Source organism: Mercurialis annua, linkage group LG3 (genome assembly GCF_937616625.2).
Source record: "Mercurialis annua linkage group LG3, ddMerAnnu1.2, whole genome shotgun sequence".
NCBI classification, from domain to species: Eukaryota; Viridiplantae; Streptophyta; class Magnoliopsida; order Malpighiales; family Euphorbiaceae; genus Mercurialis; species Mercurialis annua.
Window position 1 is genome coordinate 17,150,189 of NC_065572.1, and position 16,570 is coordinate 17,166,758.

Here is a 16,570-nt window from a genome sequence, read left to right on the forward strand (position 1 = left end):
TCTCGCCTGGGACTGTGATGATTCAGAGGAAGCGAGGGCCGATCCACAATTCAAACGCGGCGGCCAATACTGGGGCAGTGCCTTGAAATCCCGCAATTTAATCGCCGGTCTAGAATACAAGCGTAGCAGTCTAGAGGCATACTTCCCTAATTGCGTCGCCCGTCAATTCGGTTTTTGCCAAGGAATTCCATGTCCTTTATTGATCTCCGTCAATAATCGCGGGACCTACAGACCCTCTTTAGAAGACTATCCTGACCTTCAATTCATCTGTCGCCTAAATAGGGCTTACCTCCCTCCTATTTCTGAAATTTCTCGCCCTTCTGTGTCTCCAACCTATACCTCTGAATATGAAAGCTGGTGGGCTTCGGTCACAGAGTCCTATTTCGACCTCTTGCCAAAAGAAATCCTCAGTCTTCATAATTTTTCTTTACCTCCTTTATCTCGGAACCCTACTCATGCCGATTTGTTTCTTTTGCAGGCACCGAAACGATCCAAATTCAAAGGTAACCTTTTTCATCTTTATGAAATAGCTAAGTTTGAGCGTTTCTACAAATTTAAATATGACCCCCTAGATTGCCCTGCTATGAACCTAAAAATGCAAAAACATAGGCGAGTAGCTAGGTTGAAATATGACGAAAAAATGAAAAAAGTCTGGAAAGAACATTATGAGCCTAAGTACTCTTATGAATTTTATCTTGCCCATATTCGCCTTAAGTTGAAGTATAAAAGCCCACCAGTACCAAAAGTCAACATTTCTACTGTCGATCCAATAAAACTCCCTAAGAAAAGGGCGAAAAAATGTAAACCTGATATAACAAGTGAAGGTGTGTCTTATACAGGCATCAGATGCCCTTCTGATGCCGAGGCGATAGCCTAACTGGTCAAAACCGGTTATAATAGAATACCAGGTAATCCCATGAGTTATTTTGAGAATTTATTTAAAACTATTGTTTTAACTCTATTCTCTTTCAGTTTGCGTCCCGAGGTGGAACAAAGGCGATGTCTTTGATACCGATGGCGAAGAAAACACGGAGACAAAGAAGGCGAGGTCAAAGCGTCCCGCCAATAAGAAATCGTCTAAGAAAGAGCCTAAGGCGAAAAAGGCAAAGAAAGAGTCATCTGGGTCTCGGATGTTCGACCCGTCTCCCAACGAAGTTCCCCCCATACAGCCTTTCAGTGCTCATTCATCATCGCGGGGCGATACTGAAACTGCCGATGAGCAGACTGGTGACGAGGGTCGTTCGGCTCTTCCGTCACTTTCGCAGAAAACTGATGAGACTCCTACTGTCTCGCAAATGGTGACCTTTACGCCGCTGCCTCCACTGCAATCGCCCTTAAGCTCCTCACTGGTTAATCTACCGGCGCGCCTTGCTGCCAAAACTAAGGTATCCCATCTTTGTTTTGCACTGCCGTAATAGTAATCTAGCAGCTGATATTTTATTGTGGAAAAACTTGGCAGATACCAGCTGAGACTTCGGCACATGATGACATTGCGGCGAAGGCAGCGACTTTTCTTAACTCCGATAGCGAAGATGAGGATTCGCCGACACCTGAGGGCGAAATTCAAATGGAAGTAGCGGCCCTTCTAAAAACTGGGGCGATCACTTGGATGTAGTCTCTGAATTGAAGTCTCAAGGTACTTCTATTTTCAAATCGCCGAAAGACTTCGAGAGGCTCAAAAAATCTGCGACTGTCCTGGCCGATGCTCCTCCCGTAATTCTCAGCGAGAAGGCTCGTGGTGCCATGGCCAAACTATCTGCTTCGCTTCCGGCCTTCCAGAAGATTTATGATGAATCCATGGCGATTCAATCTGAGCATGACGAGATAACGCTTCAGGAGACCAAGGCGAAAGAAAGGCTGGAGGAGTTGAAGGTGATTGTGAAGTCGGCGGTTTCCACCCTGAACATTCGCCGAGATCGTACCAAAGAGCTTCAAGAGAAAATTGCTCCAATGAAATTCGAGCTCGAGACAGAAGAAAAGGGTATTGGCGAGCTGGAAACTTCAATGGACAAGGATTTTCTCGAGGGTGTCGATGTTAAGAAGAGCCGAAACCATCTGAAGCAACGCATCGCAAAAATGAAGCCCAAAGTGGAGGAAGCCTGCAAATCATTCAGCACCGTTCGCAGTGAAATTGGCGATATTTTCAGCCATTTTTAAACTTTTCATGCCCAGAACAATTTATTTTATAATTTTGTAACATTTTATTTTTAGTACTTATTGATCGGCCTGGTGGCCGTATCTTGTCACAATTTGGACTCAGTTTTAATTTTTTTATGTAAATTGGCCAGTTGGCCGAGAATTTTGTCAATGCTTGAGTTGGTGCTGTTTTCCTGTTATCATATCATCATCGGTCTACAATTAGTCCGATATATAAAAATTTATTTCATAATTACTTATTACATATGTTTGAGAAAACCGGAGGGCCTGTTGAAAAAACTCAAACTATAACAATTAAGAACCGACATTACATGAAATATGTAAACATCGGTTTTCTGAAAGGCCGAACGTTCACCGGAATATTTATATGAATATTTGTCGACTCAGAACGTTCGGCGAATTTCAGTTGGCATCGTTACTCCTCGTCGGCTCCAAATAACCGTCGGTCAATATTCTCCCAACAACTAGGGACGTATTTCTTTAGAAACTGGTCGTTGATCGCCCTCTCATGTTCCTCCCCGTCTATATTCGCCAATACATATGCCCCACCAGTCAACTTGGTGGTCACGATAAACGGTCCTTCCGAGTCCGGGCTCCATTTTCCAAATCGCCTGTCTTTGTGGCCAATAGGTAGGACCGCTTTCCATACCATATCGCCTATAGCGAATGACTTGGGTTTTACGCGCTTATTGTAAGCCCTTTCAACCCTTCTTTTATGGGCTTCGAGGTGATCTAACGCGGTAAGTCTATCTTTGTCGAGGTTCAAGGAGTCTATCGACATCTTGTCAAAGTAATCGTCCTTGGATAATTCACTCTGGTATCTCCGGCGAGTAGACGTAACAGTAAGCTCCATCAGCAACATTGCATCATAGCCATACACCAATCGAAAAGGTGAAGTCCCGGTGGCCGACTTTTGGCTGGTCCTATTCGCCCAAACTGCTTCTGACAAAAGAACATGTCATTGTCTTGGGTTTTCTTCAATCATCTTTTGAACTATAAGCTTGATAGCTTTGTTCGTGGCTTCGGCCTGTCCGTTGGCTTGCGCATAGTATGATGTTGAGTGTAACATTTTTATCTTCATTTGAGAAGCCCACCAAACTATATCGCTTCCTGTGAACATCGTCCCTTGATCTGTGGTTATTGATTCAGGTAACCCGTGTCGGTGGACGAGGTATTCTTTGAAGAACTTGATCACAGCTTCTTGCGTCGGCGATTTCAAGGGCTTGGCTTCGACCCATTTGGTGAAATAGCAAGTGGTGATAATTACAAAGGTATGGCCATCTGACGAGTCAGGATATATCTTCCCTATTAGGTCGACTGCCCATCCTCTAAATGGCCATGGCTTAATAATGGAGTGTAGTTCTTCGGCCGGGACATGCTGTATATGACCACATTTCTGACAAGATTCGCACCCCTTGGCATATCTTATGCAATCTTGTTCCATCTTCGGCCAATAAAAGCCGTATTTATGGATCAGCCATCTCATTCTAGGGCCCGCCTGGTGAGCGCCCGCTATTCCTTCATGTACCCCGGCCATCGCAAGCATTGCTTCTTTTAGGCCGATGCACCTGAAGAGTAGCCCTTCGAAACCCTTTTTGTATAATTCGCCAGCTAATACAACGTAATTTAGGGCTAAAGTTCTCAACCTTCTATTCGCGGGATCTGGATTTTCGAACCAATTCAAGAGCTCGACCCTCCAATCTTGGGTAACATCCAACTGGTAGATAGAGAATTTCTTCTCGTCGATGGTGATGCCCCCAGTGTGGAGATTCAGCGTTTCTCTTTCTATCGCATCGAATTGGAGATTTACCTTGTATCCACTACCGTGCTAAGCCAGATCATTCGCGACACCATTATCGGCCCTCTCGATATATTCTATCCTCGTATCCTGAAAGCCTTCAATCAGGTGTCTTGCCTTATTGCAATATCTTATTAATAACTCGGACTTGCATTTGAACTCTCCAATCACTTGTTTGATGACCAACAAAGAATCGCCTCTTACGTTGATCGCCTTTGCTTTTAGCTCGGCTAAAATCTCGAGACCGAATATTAGGGCCTCGTATTCTGCCTGATTGTTGGTACATTCAAACTGGAGTCTGAATGACAATCGGTAAGATGCCCCCAGGGGCGAGACGATGTGTACTCCGGCGCCTGCCCCCCGGCTCGTCCTGGACCCGTCGAACCACATCTCCCATATGGCAATGTCACAGAAATTAATCGTTTCCTCCCTGAGGGTAATACCAGGGTGATCGGCCAAGAAATCTGCCAATACTTGTCCTTTCACTGCTCTTTGGGGAACATACACTAATGTGAATTCGGACATCGCTATCGCCCATTTCCCAATCCGATTTCTTAAGTATGGTTTTGATAGAATATACTTAATGATATCGGTCTGGGATAGTACGTACACCACTACTGGCAGCATGTAGTATCGCAGCTTGCAACATGTGAAGTACAAGCACAGACACATCTTTTCTATGTCGCTATAGCGAATTTCTGTGTCTGTCAGCCCTTGGCTCAGGTAGTAGACTGCTCTTTCGACCCCGTCATCCTCTTGGGCGAGCATACACCCCAGGGATTCGTGTACAGCCGATAAATAAAGCAGCAATGGTTTATTTGGCTTTGGGGGGGTCATGACCGGAGGTTTTCCAAGTATTCTTTTAAATCATCAAACACCCTCTGTTGCTCGTCCGTCCATATCCAATCACCGGTCTCCTTTCCTCATAGCAAGACACTCCAACTGCGAAGTCGTCCTGCCGTGTTTGCAATGAATCGTCTAAGGAAATTAATTTGACCGATGAGCCTCTGGAGCTGCTTCTTGGTTTTGGGTGGTTCAACATTGATGATCGCCTTGGCTTTGTTCTTATCTATTTCTACTCCCCGCTGGTGAACCAAGAAACCCAAGAAGTTACCAGCCAAAACGCCGAAAGCATTTTAAGGGATTCATTTTTAATCTGTTGCATCGTATGCGTTCGAACCCTCTCCGTAGATCGGCCAGATGAACTTCATTGGTATTCGACTTTACCACCACATCGTCGATGTAAACTTCAAGGCAATCAAGCCCTCTGAACATTTTGTTCATCGCTCTCTGGTAGGTCGCCCCCGCATTTTTCAAACCGAAAGGCATAACGACCTATTCATAAGCTCCAATCGGCCCGGGACACCGGAAGGCTGTTTTGGATACGTCTTCTTTGCTGATTGGTACTTGGTTGTACCCAGAATGTGCGTCGAGGAAACTGAGTATCGTGTGCCCCGCTGCCCTGTCTATCAGCATATCGGCCATAGGCATCGGATACTCGTCCTTAGGAGTGGCCAGGTTGAGGTTTCGAAAATCCACGCATACCCTTAGCTTTCCATTTTTCTTCATGACCGGAACTATTTTGGAGAGCCATTCGGTGTACTGAGCTTCCCTGATAAACTTAGCATCTTCCAAACATTTAATTTCGTCCTGGACGAGTGTGTCCACTTCCCTTGACATTCGTCGGGGAGGTTGTCGAAACGGCCAAAATCCACTCTTCAAGGGGAGCTTATGTTCGGCGATATCGGGATCAAGGCCCGACATTTCATCGTATGACCAGGCGAAACAGTCTCGGAACTCGGCGAGTAGAGCGATCAGCCGTCCCTTGAATCCTTCATCTAATCTGGCGTTGACATAAATAGGCCTAGGGGATTCAGCTGTCCCTAAGTCTATTTCGAGAAGGTCGTCTTGTACTTGGGTGGGATCGTCTTCCAGTTTTCCCGTAGCCAGCTGTATATCTCCAATTTTCAGCGATCCTGTTGGGTCTTGATCCTGGTCCTCGTAAATGCATTCGGCTGATAACACGTCACAAAGTGAGGCTAGCTGTCTGATCTTCTCCCTTATTTCCTTATGTCGTGCTATCATTCTAAACGCTTGAGGATAGCAGATCGGTCGTTGCCCCCTAGGGTTACTGATACTGGCCGATCTGAGTTGACTAGTAAGTGAGGTACATTTGTCTCCCCTTTCGAACTAAGGGATTGTATGTTGCGCACTTCCTCGTCATATAAACGTGCTTCAAGCACGTTATGATCTTCGCCGAAGGGGTTGGGATGGCCCTGAACGACTTCGGCTTCACCGTCGTCTCGCCATAAGAAGAGCATCTGATGCATGGTCGACGGTATACACATATTAGAGTGTATCCAATCTCGGTCGAGTAATATGTTGTAGTTGCTCCGGGCATTGACCACAAAAAACCCTTCTTTAGTCTCTACTCGGCCAACTCTTATTCGGAGGGTAATGTATCCCTCAGCCGGCGTCTCCCCTCCGGCGAAATCGGTCATGTAGACATCAGTTGGGTCAAGCTGATCCCGATTTATGCCGAACTTCTTAAGCATCTTCGCCGGCAATATATTAACCCCAGCTCCGTTGTCAATAAGGACCATGTTGACCGATACTCCATTCAAATCGGCCTTGATGTAAAGCGGCCGAATGTGCCTTGTCATTCTTGTTGGGGGTTTGCTAAGTGATACCACTGCCGTGCTATCGGCATTATCCCCTTCTGGGACGATCACGTCGCCTTCCAACGTCGCCTTCTGCCCAGGCTTGCTTCTGTACGAATCGGGGAGCGTAACTACTTTGACTCCGTACTCGTCCCTCACAACCGGCACCCAAGCTTTCAGGACCCCCTTTTTGTGCGAAACAATGACCTCACGGTCTTTGGGAAATTTCGCCTTTAACTGACCATCTTGGTGAGATACGAGTATATCTCTATAGGACGGTTTCTTACCAAGATCTGCTTCACTTATGTGAGCCTCTGTCATGCGACTTGCATTGGCAGAATCAGCTGTTCGGCTTGCTTGCTTTGGGACCCATATCTTTCTGACCTTAGGAGTTCGCTGCTCATATGGCTCGGCGTTCGTATCGATCTAGCCCTTGCCTCCCAACCTTTCAATTATAGGTTTGTTTCCTTGCCTGTCATTAGGAGCCAATTTCGTGTCATGATTCGCCCTCGATTCCTGTCGTAACCTCTGCATTCACCTCTTTTGGGTTTTTGTCATACGAGGGGTCGCCTCCGTTGGCCGAAAAATCCTTTTGAACACGGTGGTGTTAGACCTCCGTTGTGGCTGATGCTTCTGCCACTACTCCGTGGGCGCTCTGGGTTTGAATGTCTTGGGATGCTCCCTCGCGGTTTCGGCCTTCTCAGCTTTGAAACACATATTGCATGACGGGCAGGTCATTTCTGCAGTAGGCGAGCTATGGCGCTTTCTCTTCTGTTGCTGAGGTCGCCCTCTCTCTCCTCGCCATCGGTCTCCACTCTAGGCTTAGGTCTTCTAGGATTCCACTTTCTCTGTATTTGTCCTTGCTCAAGGAAACTGCCAAAGTGAGGCCGAACGGTGTTAAAAGAAACATACTTTGCATCGGCCTCTTTCTTTGTCGGAAACAGAAGTTTCCCCTCGTTGATCGCCTTCTGGATCACGTTCCTGAAGTTCACGCAATTGTTTGTGCTATGTCTCCAGGAATTATGGTACTTACAATAATCCTTTCCGCCCAGCTCCTCTGACGGTGGGATTACGTGACCCTCGCTTAAGGCGATCTGTCCATCCTTGAACAAGGCATCGAATATGTCGTCGGTTTTGGTTAGGTCGAAAGAGTATTCCTTCTGTACCACCGTGGTTTTGTTCTTCTTAACAAAGCCAGGCTTTCACAAGGCCGAACACTCCAGGGGCTTCGTTCCCAAGAATTCGGCCATGTTGACTTCATCTTCGGAGCCACTATCTTCACTGTCCGATACAACGGCCACGTCAAGCTGGTCTCTGTAGTAAGTCCCCTTAGATGCGCCTCGCCTCTGTTCTTTCTCTTGCAAAAGTCTTTCGTAGCTTGTAACCCTGTTTGTCAGCTCAAACAAGTCACGAAATCGATGGCCTTCGAAATGCTCCCTCATGGAAAAGCTCATTCCCCTTACTACCATCGGGACGCAATCGGCCTCAGACATCTTGGTGGAGCACCTCGTTCTGAGGTTCCTGAATCGGCCGATATACTTTTCTGCCGATTCGCTCGGTAGCTGCGAAATTCGGGCGAGGTCGGCCAGGGTGACATCGGGCGGTGCCCTGTAAAACTCCTCATGGAAGAGGATCTCGAGATCTTTCCATGTGTCCACCGAGTTCGGTGATAGCCTTGAGTACCATGTGAATGCCATCTTTGTCAGAGAACTGGCGAACAATCAGAGCTTCCAAAAATCGTGTGATGCCGCTTCAACACACTGGGCTGAGAACCGAGCGACATGTTCAATCGTTGATTGCCCTTTTTCCTCGCCCGAAAAGAAACTGAACTCGGGCACTTTGTAGCCCCTTGGGAAAAGGTACAATTTGTCGATCCAGTCCGAATATGGCTTCATGTATGATGGGCGAGGCATAGGTCTCAGGTCCACTCCGAGTCTTTCCAACATGTCCACGAGCTGCCCTTGGTTATAAATGTTTGGATCGCCCCCTTCTGAATATGAGCGTTCGCCCATATTGGGTTCTTGGGCGTTGGCTCCAGAGGCTGCTCCTTGTGGTCTAGGTTTGCCTTGAGGGTTCGAAGAGCTCGCCTCCGGGTGATTGGCCCTTCCCGCAGATTCGGTCTCATTCCTTGTCAAGAGCTTGACCGAACCATACGTATACCCCAACTTACTGGGTTGCTGCGTTGTTTCGGCCGAAACACCTGGATGACTGAACCATAATTATTATTCTTCTTATTAGGAATTTGTAACTCATTAGGAGTGTTTTTCTTTCAGAGTTTTAGTCCTAGTTAGATTAGGAATCTCGATTGTGAGGAGCTATAAATAGCTCAGAACTTCATTATTTTTGTATCAACAAATCAATCAATCAAAAACCAAGCCCAGTGCTTTTTATCTCGCAATCTCCGGATTGTTTTAACTTAAGAGTAGTTTTCGGTATTAATCTCGCCTGAGTTCGTAGCTCCCAGATTACTACTTTTAGATCACGTGGTTAAGTGTCTTTAACCAAACAAGCCCTGTGAATATCTGCGTAGGTTCGTTAAAGTATCAAACCTCAAACCGATCCCGATTATAAATTCAAAGATTCGAGTGCGGAATATTTCCAGGCGAACATCTTTTGGCGACTCCACTGGGGACTCAGTTTATGGTTAGCACAAAAACAGACTTTAAGGACGATTCCAGGCACGCTCGGTCTTTACGCCGACAACAACTAAAGGGAGGAGACGTAGTAGACGAATCTGACTCAGACAGATCTGAAACTATGGCCAAGGACAAACAGGTGAACCAGTCAAACAAGGTGCTGAATACTTCGGATGCCGAGGGGAACCTTCCTAAGGACAAGAATGATGATGCGACCGACGATGGGATGGATTACTCGCGTCAACTTCCTCCTTCTCGCCCATCTTTATCACAGGCCGATTTCTCGGCCATGAGGGGCGAGATAGCTCAAGAGAACAAGCAGATGTTCGACGGTGCGATGCATCAGATGTCTGAAGTGATGGGGAACATCGTGGCCGACTAAACGTCGGTCCAACGACAGATCCAAGGAAACTTGGACGGCCTCAACAAAGCAATGGAAAACCTAGGACGACTCTTTTCCGGGCAATCCACTGCTTAACAGGGTTATAGGCTGGCCGAACAAAATCAAACACCGAGTCGATTCGGGTATCCAGGTGGTTCGGCCGAAACAACTCAGCAATGTTAGAGAATTTTCACTCGCTAACTCGTAGTACTCGATAAGTCGAGGTCGAACCCACAAGGACAAGAGGTTTAAAGTGAACGAACACGGATTTTAAAATTCAATTCGGAAAGCAACAAGTAAATTGATTTGAAGTAATAACTACGGAACTTTTAAAATCAATAAAATCAACAATTAACTACTAAGTAAGCAATTAAATCGTTACTTAAATTAAACAATTAACTAGGCAATCGCTAATTAACACAAGATTTAATCAATAGAGAGAAACGCTTAGAGGTTGCTAATTAGGGTTGAAACGTTCTAGCTAACCGGGGTTGATTTAGTATTTGGTTCGGGTCAAGTTTTTCTAAAATGCCTAATCCGCTCTCTCGAGTCCGCAATTAGAGCTAATTGTAATTTAATTAATACACCGAAATCTAAATCGCCCTCGCGTAATTAGATTTCGATTATATCAATTGAATCCAATCGCGAAGCTAACCTATGACCAATTAAGTCCTAAACTGCTCTCGCGTGATTAAGCCCTAATTAAATGATTTGCAAATTCCGGGTTATTAAATGACTCTCGCCTAATTAACTACCCTATTAACCTAGGACTAGGAGATCAATCTATCTTAGGCATAAAGCACACAAATCACTACAAACCCTTATACCCAAACAAACCCTAATCAACTAATCACAATCAACCTTCATTAACAACCCCTAAACAAGGGGTTTAGCTACTAATCACAAACATACTAACAATAACTAATAAGTAAGAAATAAGAATAAACATAGTGTAGAGATTAATTACCTTGTAATAATTGAAGACCCAAAGCATAAAAGAGATAATGAAGAACAATAATAAGGAACCTATAATCTTCTATTAATAATAATAATCTTCAATCCATAACAAAAACTCAAAATATCACTAAGAACAAGTGTAATTCAAAAAGCTGAGAATAGTAAGTGAAATGGGGGCTACAAATCTAAAAATGAGTGCATACCCTAAAAATAGAAAAGAAGGGATCCTTTTATAGTTCAAGGATAAAAAGGGAATAAAAATACACTATATGACAAGTCTAAATGAGGTAGCCAATCAAAATAGATCACACAATTGTCCACATGTGCCTTTTTAGCTCCAAATCATGTATCTTCATTAATGAGCTGTTTCTATCGAAATGAAATGGTTTCTATAGAAACAGGCTTAGGTGAAAAGCTCACTGGATGTATTTCTGACATGGTTTATGAGGAGATCTCGATAGAAACCAATCTGTCTCGATCGAGACAGACGTTTTGGAGGAGGTTTCTGAGGAAGTTTCGATAGAAACAAGCTCTGACTTGATCACTTCTGCTTCCTCTAATCTTGATTGCTCCAATTACGCTCCAAATTGCCCGATTCTCGCCAATATGTACCTGAAACACTTCGACATGAAAATGAGCAATAAAACCACTTAAATGGACACTAATCATGGCATAATTACATCAAAATAGACCTACCTAATAGGTGTAATTCTACACCTATCAACCCTCCTCACACTTACCCTTTGCTCGTCCCGAGCAAGAATTGAATCTCGCTTAGGCAACCATGCTAGCAACTTGAATCGCTGAAACACAAATCGCATTTAAATTCACAAGTCATAAAAGGATGAATGTCTCCTTCCAAGTATAGCAACCGCTAAAGATGCACACTAGTGAAAACTCATTCGCACCATCATAATTTAGAGCACTCAATAACTCAATCACATAGAGTCACATTATCACTTGCGGGACATGTCAAATAAGTATGAGTTTTCACAAAGGCAATTCAAAGTAAATTTGTGCGAAAATTAACCAAAAGGCATGAATCCTCACAAGTTTACACTCTGACGCTCAACGTGTTTAGGGTAGTGCAAAACAAATTTAAAGCTCATAAAGCACACATAAATTCACCATAGGCTTGGCTATAATCCGGGACTCCACCACTTAGTTCGGTAATCAACACAAATCAAATGGACTTAAAATGGGTTGTAATGGGGCTAAGGTGTAGGGTAGGTTTAAAAGGGTAAAATTTGGCTAAACAAATAACTTGATGGCTAAAAACAAAACAAAACTCAAAGATCCAACTTGGAAATTACAAACACAAAACGAACAATTTCTTCATTTCTTGCCTCTTTTTATTCTTTTGCATTCATTTTTCTTCTTTTTCTCTTTTTTTTTATATGCATTTTCTTTTCTTTTTCTCAACCAATTTTATTCTTTCTTTGTTTGATTTTCTTTCTTTTTCTATAAGGCATTTGTTCGCTATTTTTTTTTCTTTTTCATCAAGTTGTGATAAATTGTTTCTAAAAATTAAGCCAATCAAGTTAAATGAGGTGTTTTAAAGAGGTAAATGTTGAAAAGTTTAAATGTGTGAATTTTGGGGTTAAAATCAAGAAAAAGGTTTAGGCTCAAATTTGTGCAACTAATGGAAAAATGGGGTAGTCTTTTAAGTGGTTTTAAGAAAAATGTGTAGTCCTAATGCCATTCTCATTTTTGTGCCAAAAACTCAACAATGTGATTTTGAACGGATACAAATCAAGTTCTAGGAATTAAATGCACACAAGATTCTCTCAACAAAAACATTAGGCTCAAATTTTCATCAAAAAGTTGTGTAATGCCAAAAGTTTAATTTCCGCACAAGCAAATCAATCATGCCTAAAATCAACTCAACCTTTAAAAATTTAAAACAACATCTCATGAATCCGCATCAAAGTAACTACTATGCAACCACAATCTCAAACTCAATTGAATTATAATCATGCAATTAGCATTTCACTATGTGAGCATCATCAACTATTGCTATTTCAAAGAAGTTGCATTTCAATCCATTTATGAGTCGGAATAACAAACATGAAAAGTGTTTCAAACAACAAAAGATCACTAGCAAATTTTAACAATATCAAGCTCAAGGCTAAGTGATACAAGGCATCCCCACACCAAAATAGCATTAAAAACAAAAACATAAAGCCTAACTAATCAAACACACCAAAAACATAAAAGATAACAAACATCCTAAACACACATCCTAACAAAAGCTAATCACTAACGAAACAATTTTACTAACCCCCTCCTCACACTATTTCATGCTATGTCCACATTGCAATGAAATAAATAAAAGGAAAATTGCATAAGTTAGGGATTAGAAAACAAATCTCGCTAGTCGAAAACCGGGGGATCCGGCGACGGCTCGGGTGATGGGTATCGCTCCCCTCCAGAAGCATTGAAGTAACGCCTCAAGTATGCATCCTGGCGATCAAATTTTTCCTTTAGCCGACCCTGCTCATATCTTATTCTTGCCAACCCTTGCCTCTGATCATCTTGAATCTCAGTCAACAACTGGTTCTGCAAGGCCCAATTCTCTCGGTTCTGCCTCTCTATCTCGTCAAAACGGTGATCATACCCGGTCCACTGAGTGCCTCTCTGCTCTCCAAAATCAGGTTCGGCCTGTGCTGATGAACCAATTGGTTCCTTCCCCTTTCTGTGCACCGGCAGCTTGCTTGGTCTCAAACCCTCCTCTGATATCTCTGCAAGCTCTCCTTCCTCAGCTAGTGCGGCTAACATTGCTGCTTCCGCTCCATGGCGGTTAATACAACTCGTCCTCTGATAGTACGGTATCACCTCGCCATATTTCGCTAGTAAACCCAAAGCCAAGTGATCATAATTGATCGATTTAGGGGGCATGTACTCCATAGCTTCCTGTTCATGCAAATAATAGCCCCCATATGTAGTTGACAGAAATGTAGCCATCCACCCTAAACCAATCCGATAACTATGTCGCGGCACATCTCGCAATAACTGAAACAACCGATATGGCATGTTCACCCTATATGCACTAACATCCGGATGCAACAACGAATTCAAAGCTAACATATCCTCATTTGCAACCTTGCAATACTCGTGCCTACCACAGAAAGTATGCCCATACCATTTCAATGCAACACAAATAGAGATATCTTGAATTGCATTTACCTTGGATATTCGGGCGTCATAATTATCCTCGTCGGACAAAGCTTTCCAAATTGCCAATTCATTCAAGTTATTCGGAGTGCATTTCAAGCCTTCGTTTCTCATTCCCGTTCTCCCCGCAAAAGCTTCCACACGATGCTCCACATTCTTCATCCGATAGATTATGTCAGTACTTGACTCCTCCGGAGATCGCAATGTCGTGAAAAATTCATGTACCATTTCCGCGTATGTTTTGTGGTCAGCATTGGCCAAGTGCATTAAGCCCCAAACTCGCAATTGTCGCTTCACATCCTTTTTGATACCCAAATTTTTAAGCGACTCCCAATCGATTTTCCATGGTTGAGCAATGCCCCGCACCTTGATTTTTTCGTATCTTTCACCCTCCTCTTCGTTTCGTATCTCGAAAGGAGCTTTGTATCGACGAGTGAGGCTCGCCGTAGTTGAATTTCCCGCTCTCGAAGAGGTGGCAGCGGCTGCCTTTGGAAGACGTGCTTGGCGAGGTTGTCCAGCGGCCGGAAGTGGAGGCAAGTCAGGTTCTGGAGCATTTCTTGCGCCATAGGCGTTTTTTCTTCTCACCATCTTGTAATTTTCGGATTTGGATTTATTTTTGGGTGTTTGATTTTCTGATTACTGGGTTTGTAGAGTGTAGAATTTTGGACGTGGGTTTTAATTTTTGTTGGATTTGGAGGTGATTTGATGGGGTAAAATGGAGGTTGAGTGGTGGTGGTGTGCGATTGTTTGAGAGAAATTTAGGGGCTGCTGTTGTTGGTTTCAATTTCTGCGCATAGGGAAGGTTGAAGGAGAAGAAAATGAGCAGAGATGGACGGTAGAGATTGATCCACGTCCGCAGAATATTGGTTCTTAAACTTCAGTTTCGATCGAGAATTTCACCGTTCCGATCGAAACAGGCTATGTGATGAAGGCCACTGTTAATTTCGTGCTGATGATTCAGTGCACTTCAACAATATGACTGCTTCTTTCGAGATAGCAAAGTCTCGATCGAGAAAATGGAGTTTCGATCGAGACAAAGCTTGTTTCGAAAGAAACAGGCATATTGCAAATGGTCACTGCTCGCTTCTCCTAATTCCTGCACATTACGCAAAAATAACACCCCGGCATCATACGGAAATAGCAAAAATATAAATTTAAACTCAAAAAAATAAGAATTAAAGCAAAATAACGCAAAGATCACATAATCAACAAAATGACACAAGATAAAGCAAATGCAAAAACATAAAAATAAGGTAAAAATGCGAACCTCTCGGGATTGCCTCCCGACTGCGCTTGTTTAAGGTCGAAAGCTCGACCGTCATTCCAATGAGGCTCACGAAAGGGGGGCGAGATAAGCTTTTTCGCCAATTTTATCCGTCAAAGGTCCTAGATAGGGCTTGCAACGGTGTCCGTTGGCCTTAAACGTTTCACCGTTTTGATTTTCAAGTTCCAAAGCACCATGATTCGCCACGTTCCGAATCTTGAAAGGTCCACTCCACCGAGATTTCAATTTTCCTGGAAACAAACGCAACCTCGAATTGTACAACAACACAAAGGCTCCTACCTCAAAAGACTTCGGCGAGATGTGAGCGTCATGCCATTTCTTCGTTCTTTCCTTATAAAGTTTTGCATTCTCATAAGCATCGAATCGGAATTCATCCAACTCATTGAGTTGCAACAAACGCTTCTCACCCGCCGCCTTGAAGTCATAATTCAACTTTTTAATCGCCCAATAAGCCTTGTGTTCTAATTCAACCGGCAAGTGATACCCCTTACAATACACAATCCGATAAGGCGACATACCGAGAGGTGTCTTAAATGCCGTGCGGTAGGCCCACAAGGCGTCATCTAACTTGAGAGACCAATCCTTTCGAGTCCCATTTACCGTCTTTTCTAAAATCCGCTTCAATTCACGATTTGAAACCTCCACTTGGCCACTCGTTTGGGATGATAGGGGGTAGCAACTCGGTGGTACACATTGTACTTTTTCATCAAAGCTTCGAATTGCCGGTTGCAAAAATGCGATCCCCCATCACTAATGATAACCCTTGGAGTCCCAAATCGGTTTATTAGACGCTTGAGAAACTTCACGACCACCTTAGCGTCGTTTGTAGGTAAAGCCTCCGCTTCTACCCATTTTGATACGTAATCCACACAAACCAAGATAAAAAGGTTCCCATGAGACATCGGAAATGGCCCCATGAAGTCTATGCCCCATACATCAAAGATCTCTACTTCTTGAATTGAGGTTAATGGCATCCCATCTCGCTTGGAGATGTTGCCAAACCGTTGGCATCGGTTACAATGGCTCACGAAATCCTTGGCATCCCGGAATAGTGTTGGCCAAAAGAAACCACTCTCAAGCACTCTAGCGGCGGTCCTTGATGCCCCATAATGCCCGGCATAATTCGACTCATGACAATGGCTCAAAATTTGCATCATTTCCTTCAAGGGCACACACCTCCGAATCATCCCATCACCACATATCTTGAAGAGATATGGTTCATCCCACAAAAAACGTTTCACATCACTTAGAAATTTCCGCTTTTGATGGTATGATAAATCCGGTGGCATGACATTTGAAGCCAAGTAATTAGCTATATCCGCATGCCAAGGTGTCTCCACTTCCGAGATTACCATCAACGTCTCATCCGGAAATCTCTCATTAATCTCCACTCCGATTGGGATTGCTTCCGGATTCTCAAGCCTAGAGAGGTGGTCCGCAACTACATTCTCCATCCCCTTTTTATCCCTAATCTCGATGTCAAACTCTTGCATCAATAAGATCCACCGGATTAGACGAGGC

General features: G+C 43.8%; 1 protein-coding gene across 1 annotated transcript; it reads right to left on the reverse strand.

Moving 5' to 3' along the window:
• Positions 1-3,115: 3,115 nt before the first annotated feature.
• On the reverse strand, positions 3,116-4,792 carry LOC126672392 (uncharacterized). Its single transcript, XM_050366341.1, has 2 exons — positions 4,009-4,792; positions 3,116-3,942 (listed from the first exon to the last, which is right to left on the reverse strand). Exons 1-2 carry the CDS (start codon positions 4,790-4,792, stop codon positions 3,116-3,118), a joined length of 1,611 nt encoding a protein of 536 aa, XP_050222298.1.
• Between the last annotated feature and the right edge of the window lie 11,778 nt (positions 4,793-16,570).

Excerpts from the sequence above, each read along its gene's own strand:
- LOC126672392 (XM_050366341.1), bottom strand. The coding sequence starts at position 4,792 with ATGACCCCCCCAAAGCCAAATAAACCATTGCTGCTTTATTTATCGGCT. Across the intron at positions 3,943-4,008 it reads TATCGAGAGGGCCGATAATG|AAAGAGAAACGCTGAATCTC; the intron begins GTGTCGCGAATG and ends TCGATGCGATAG.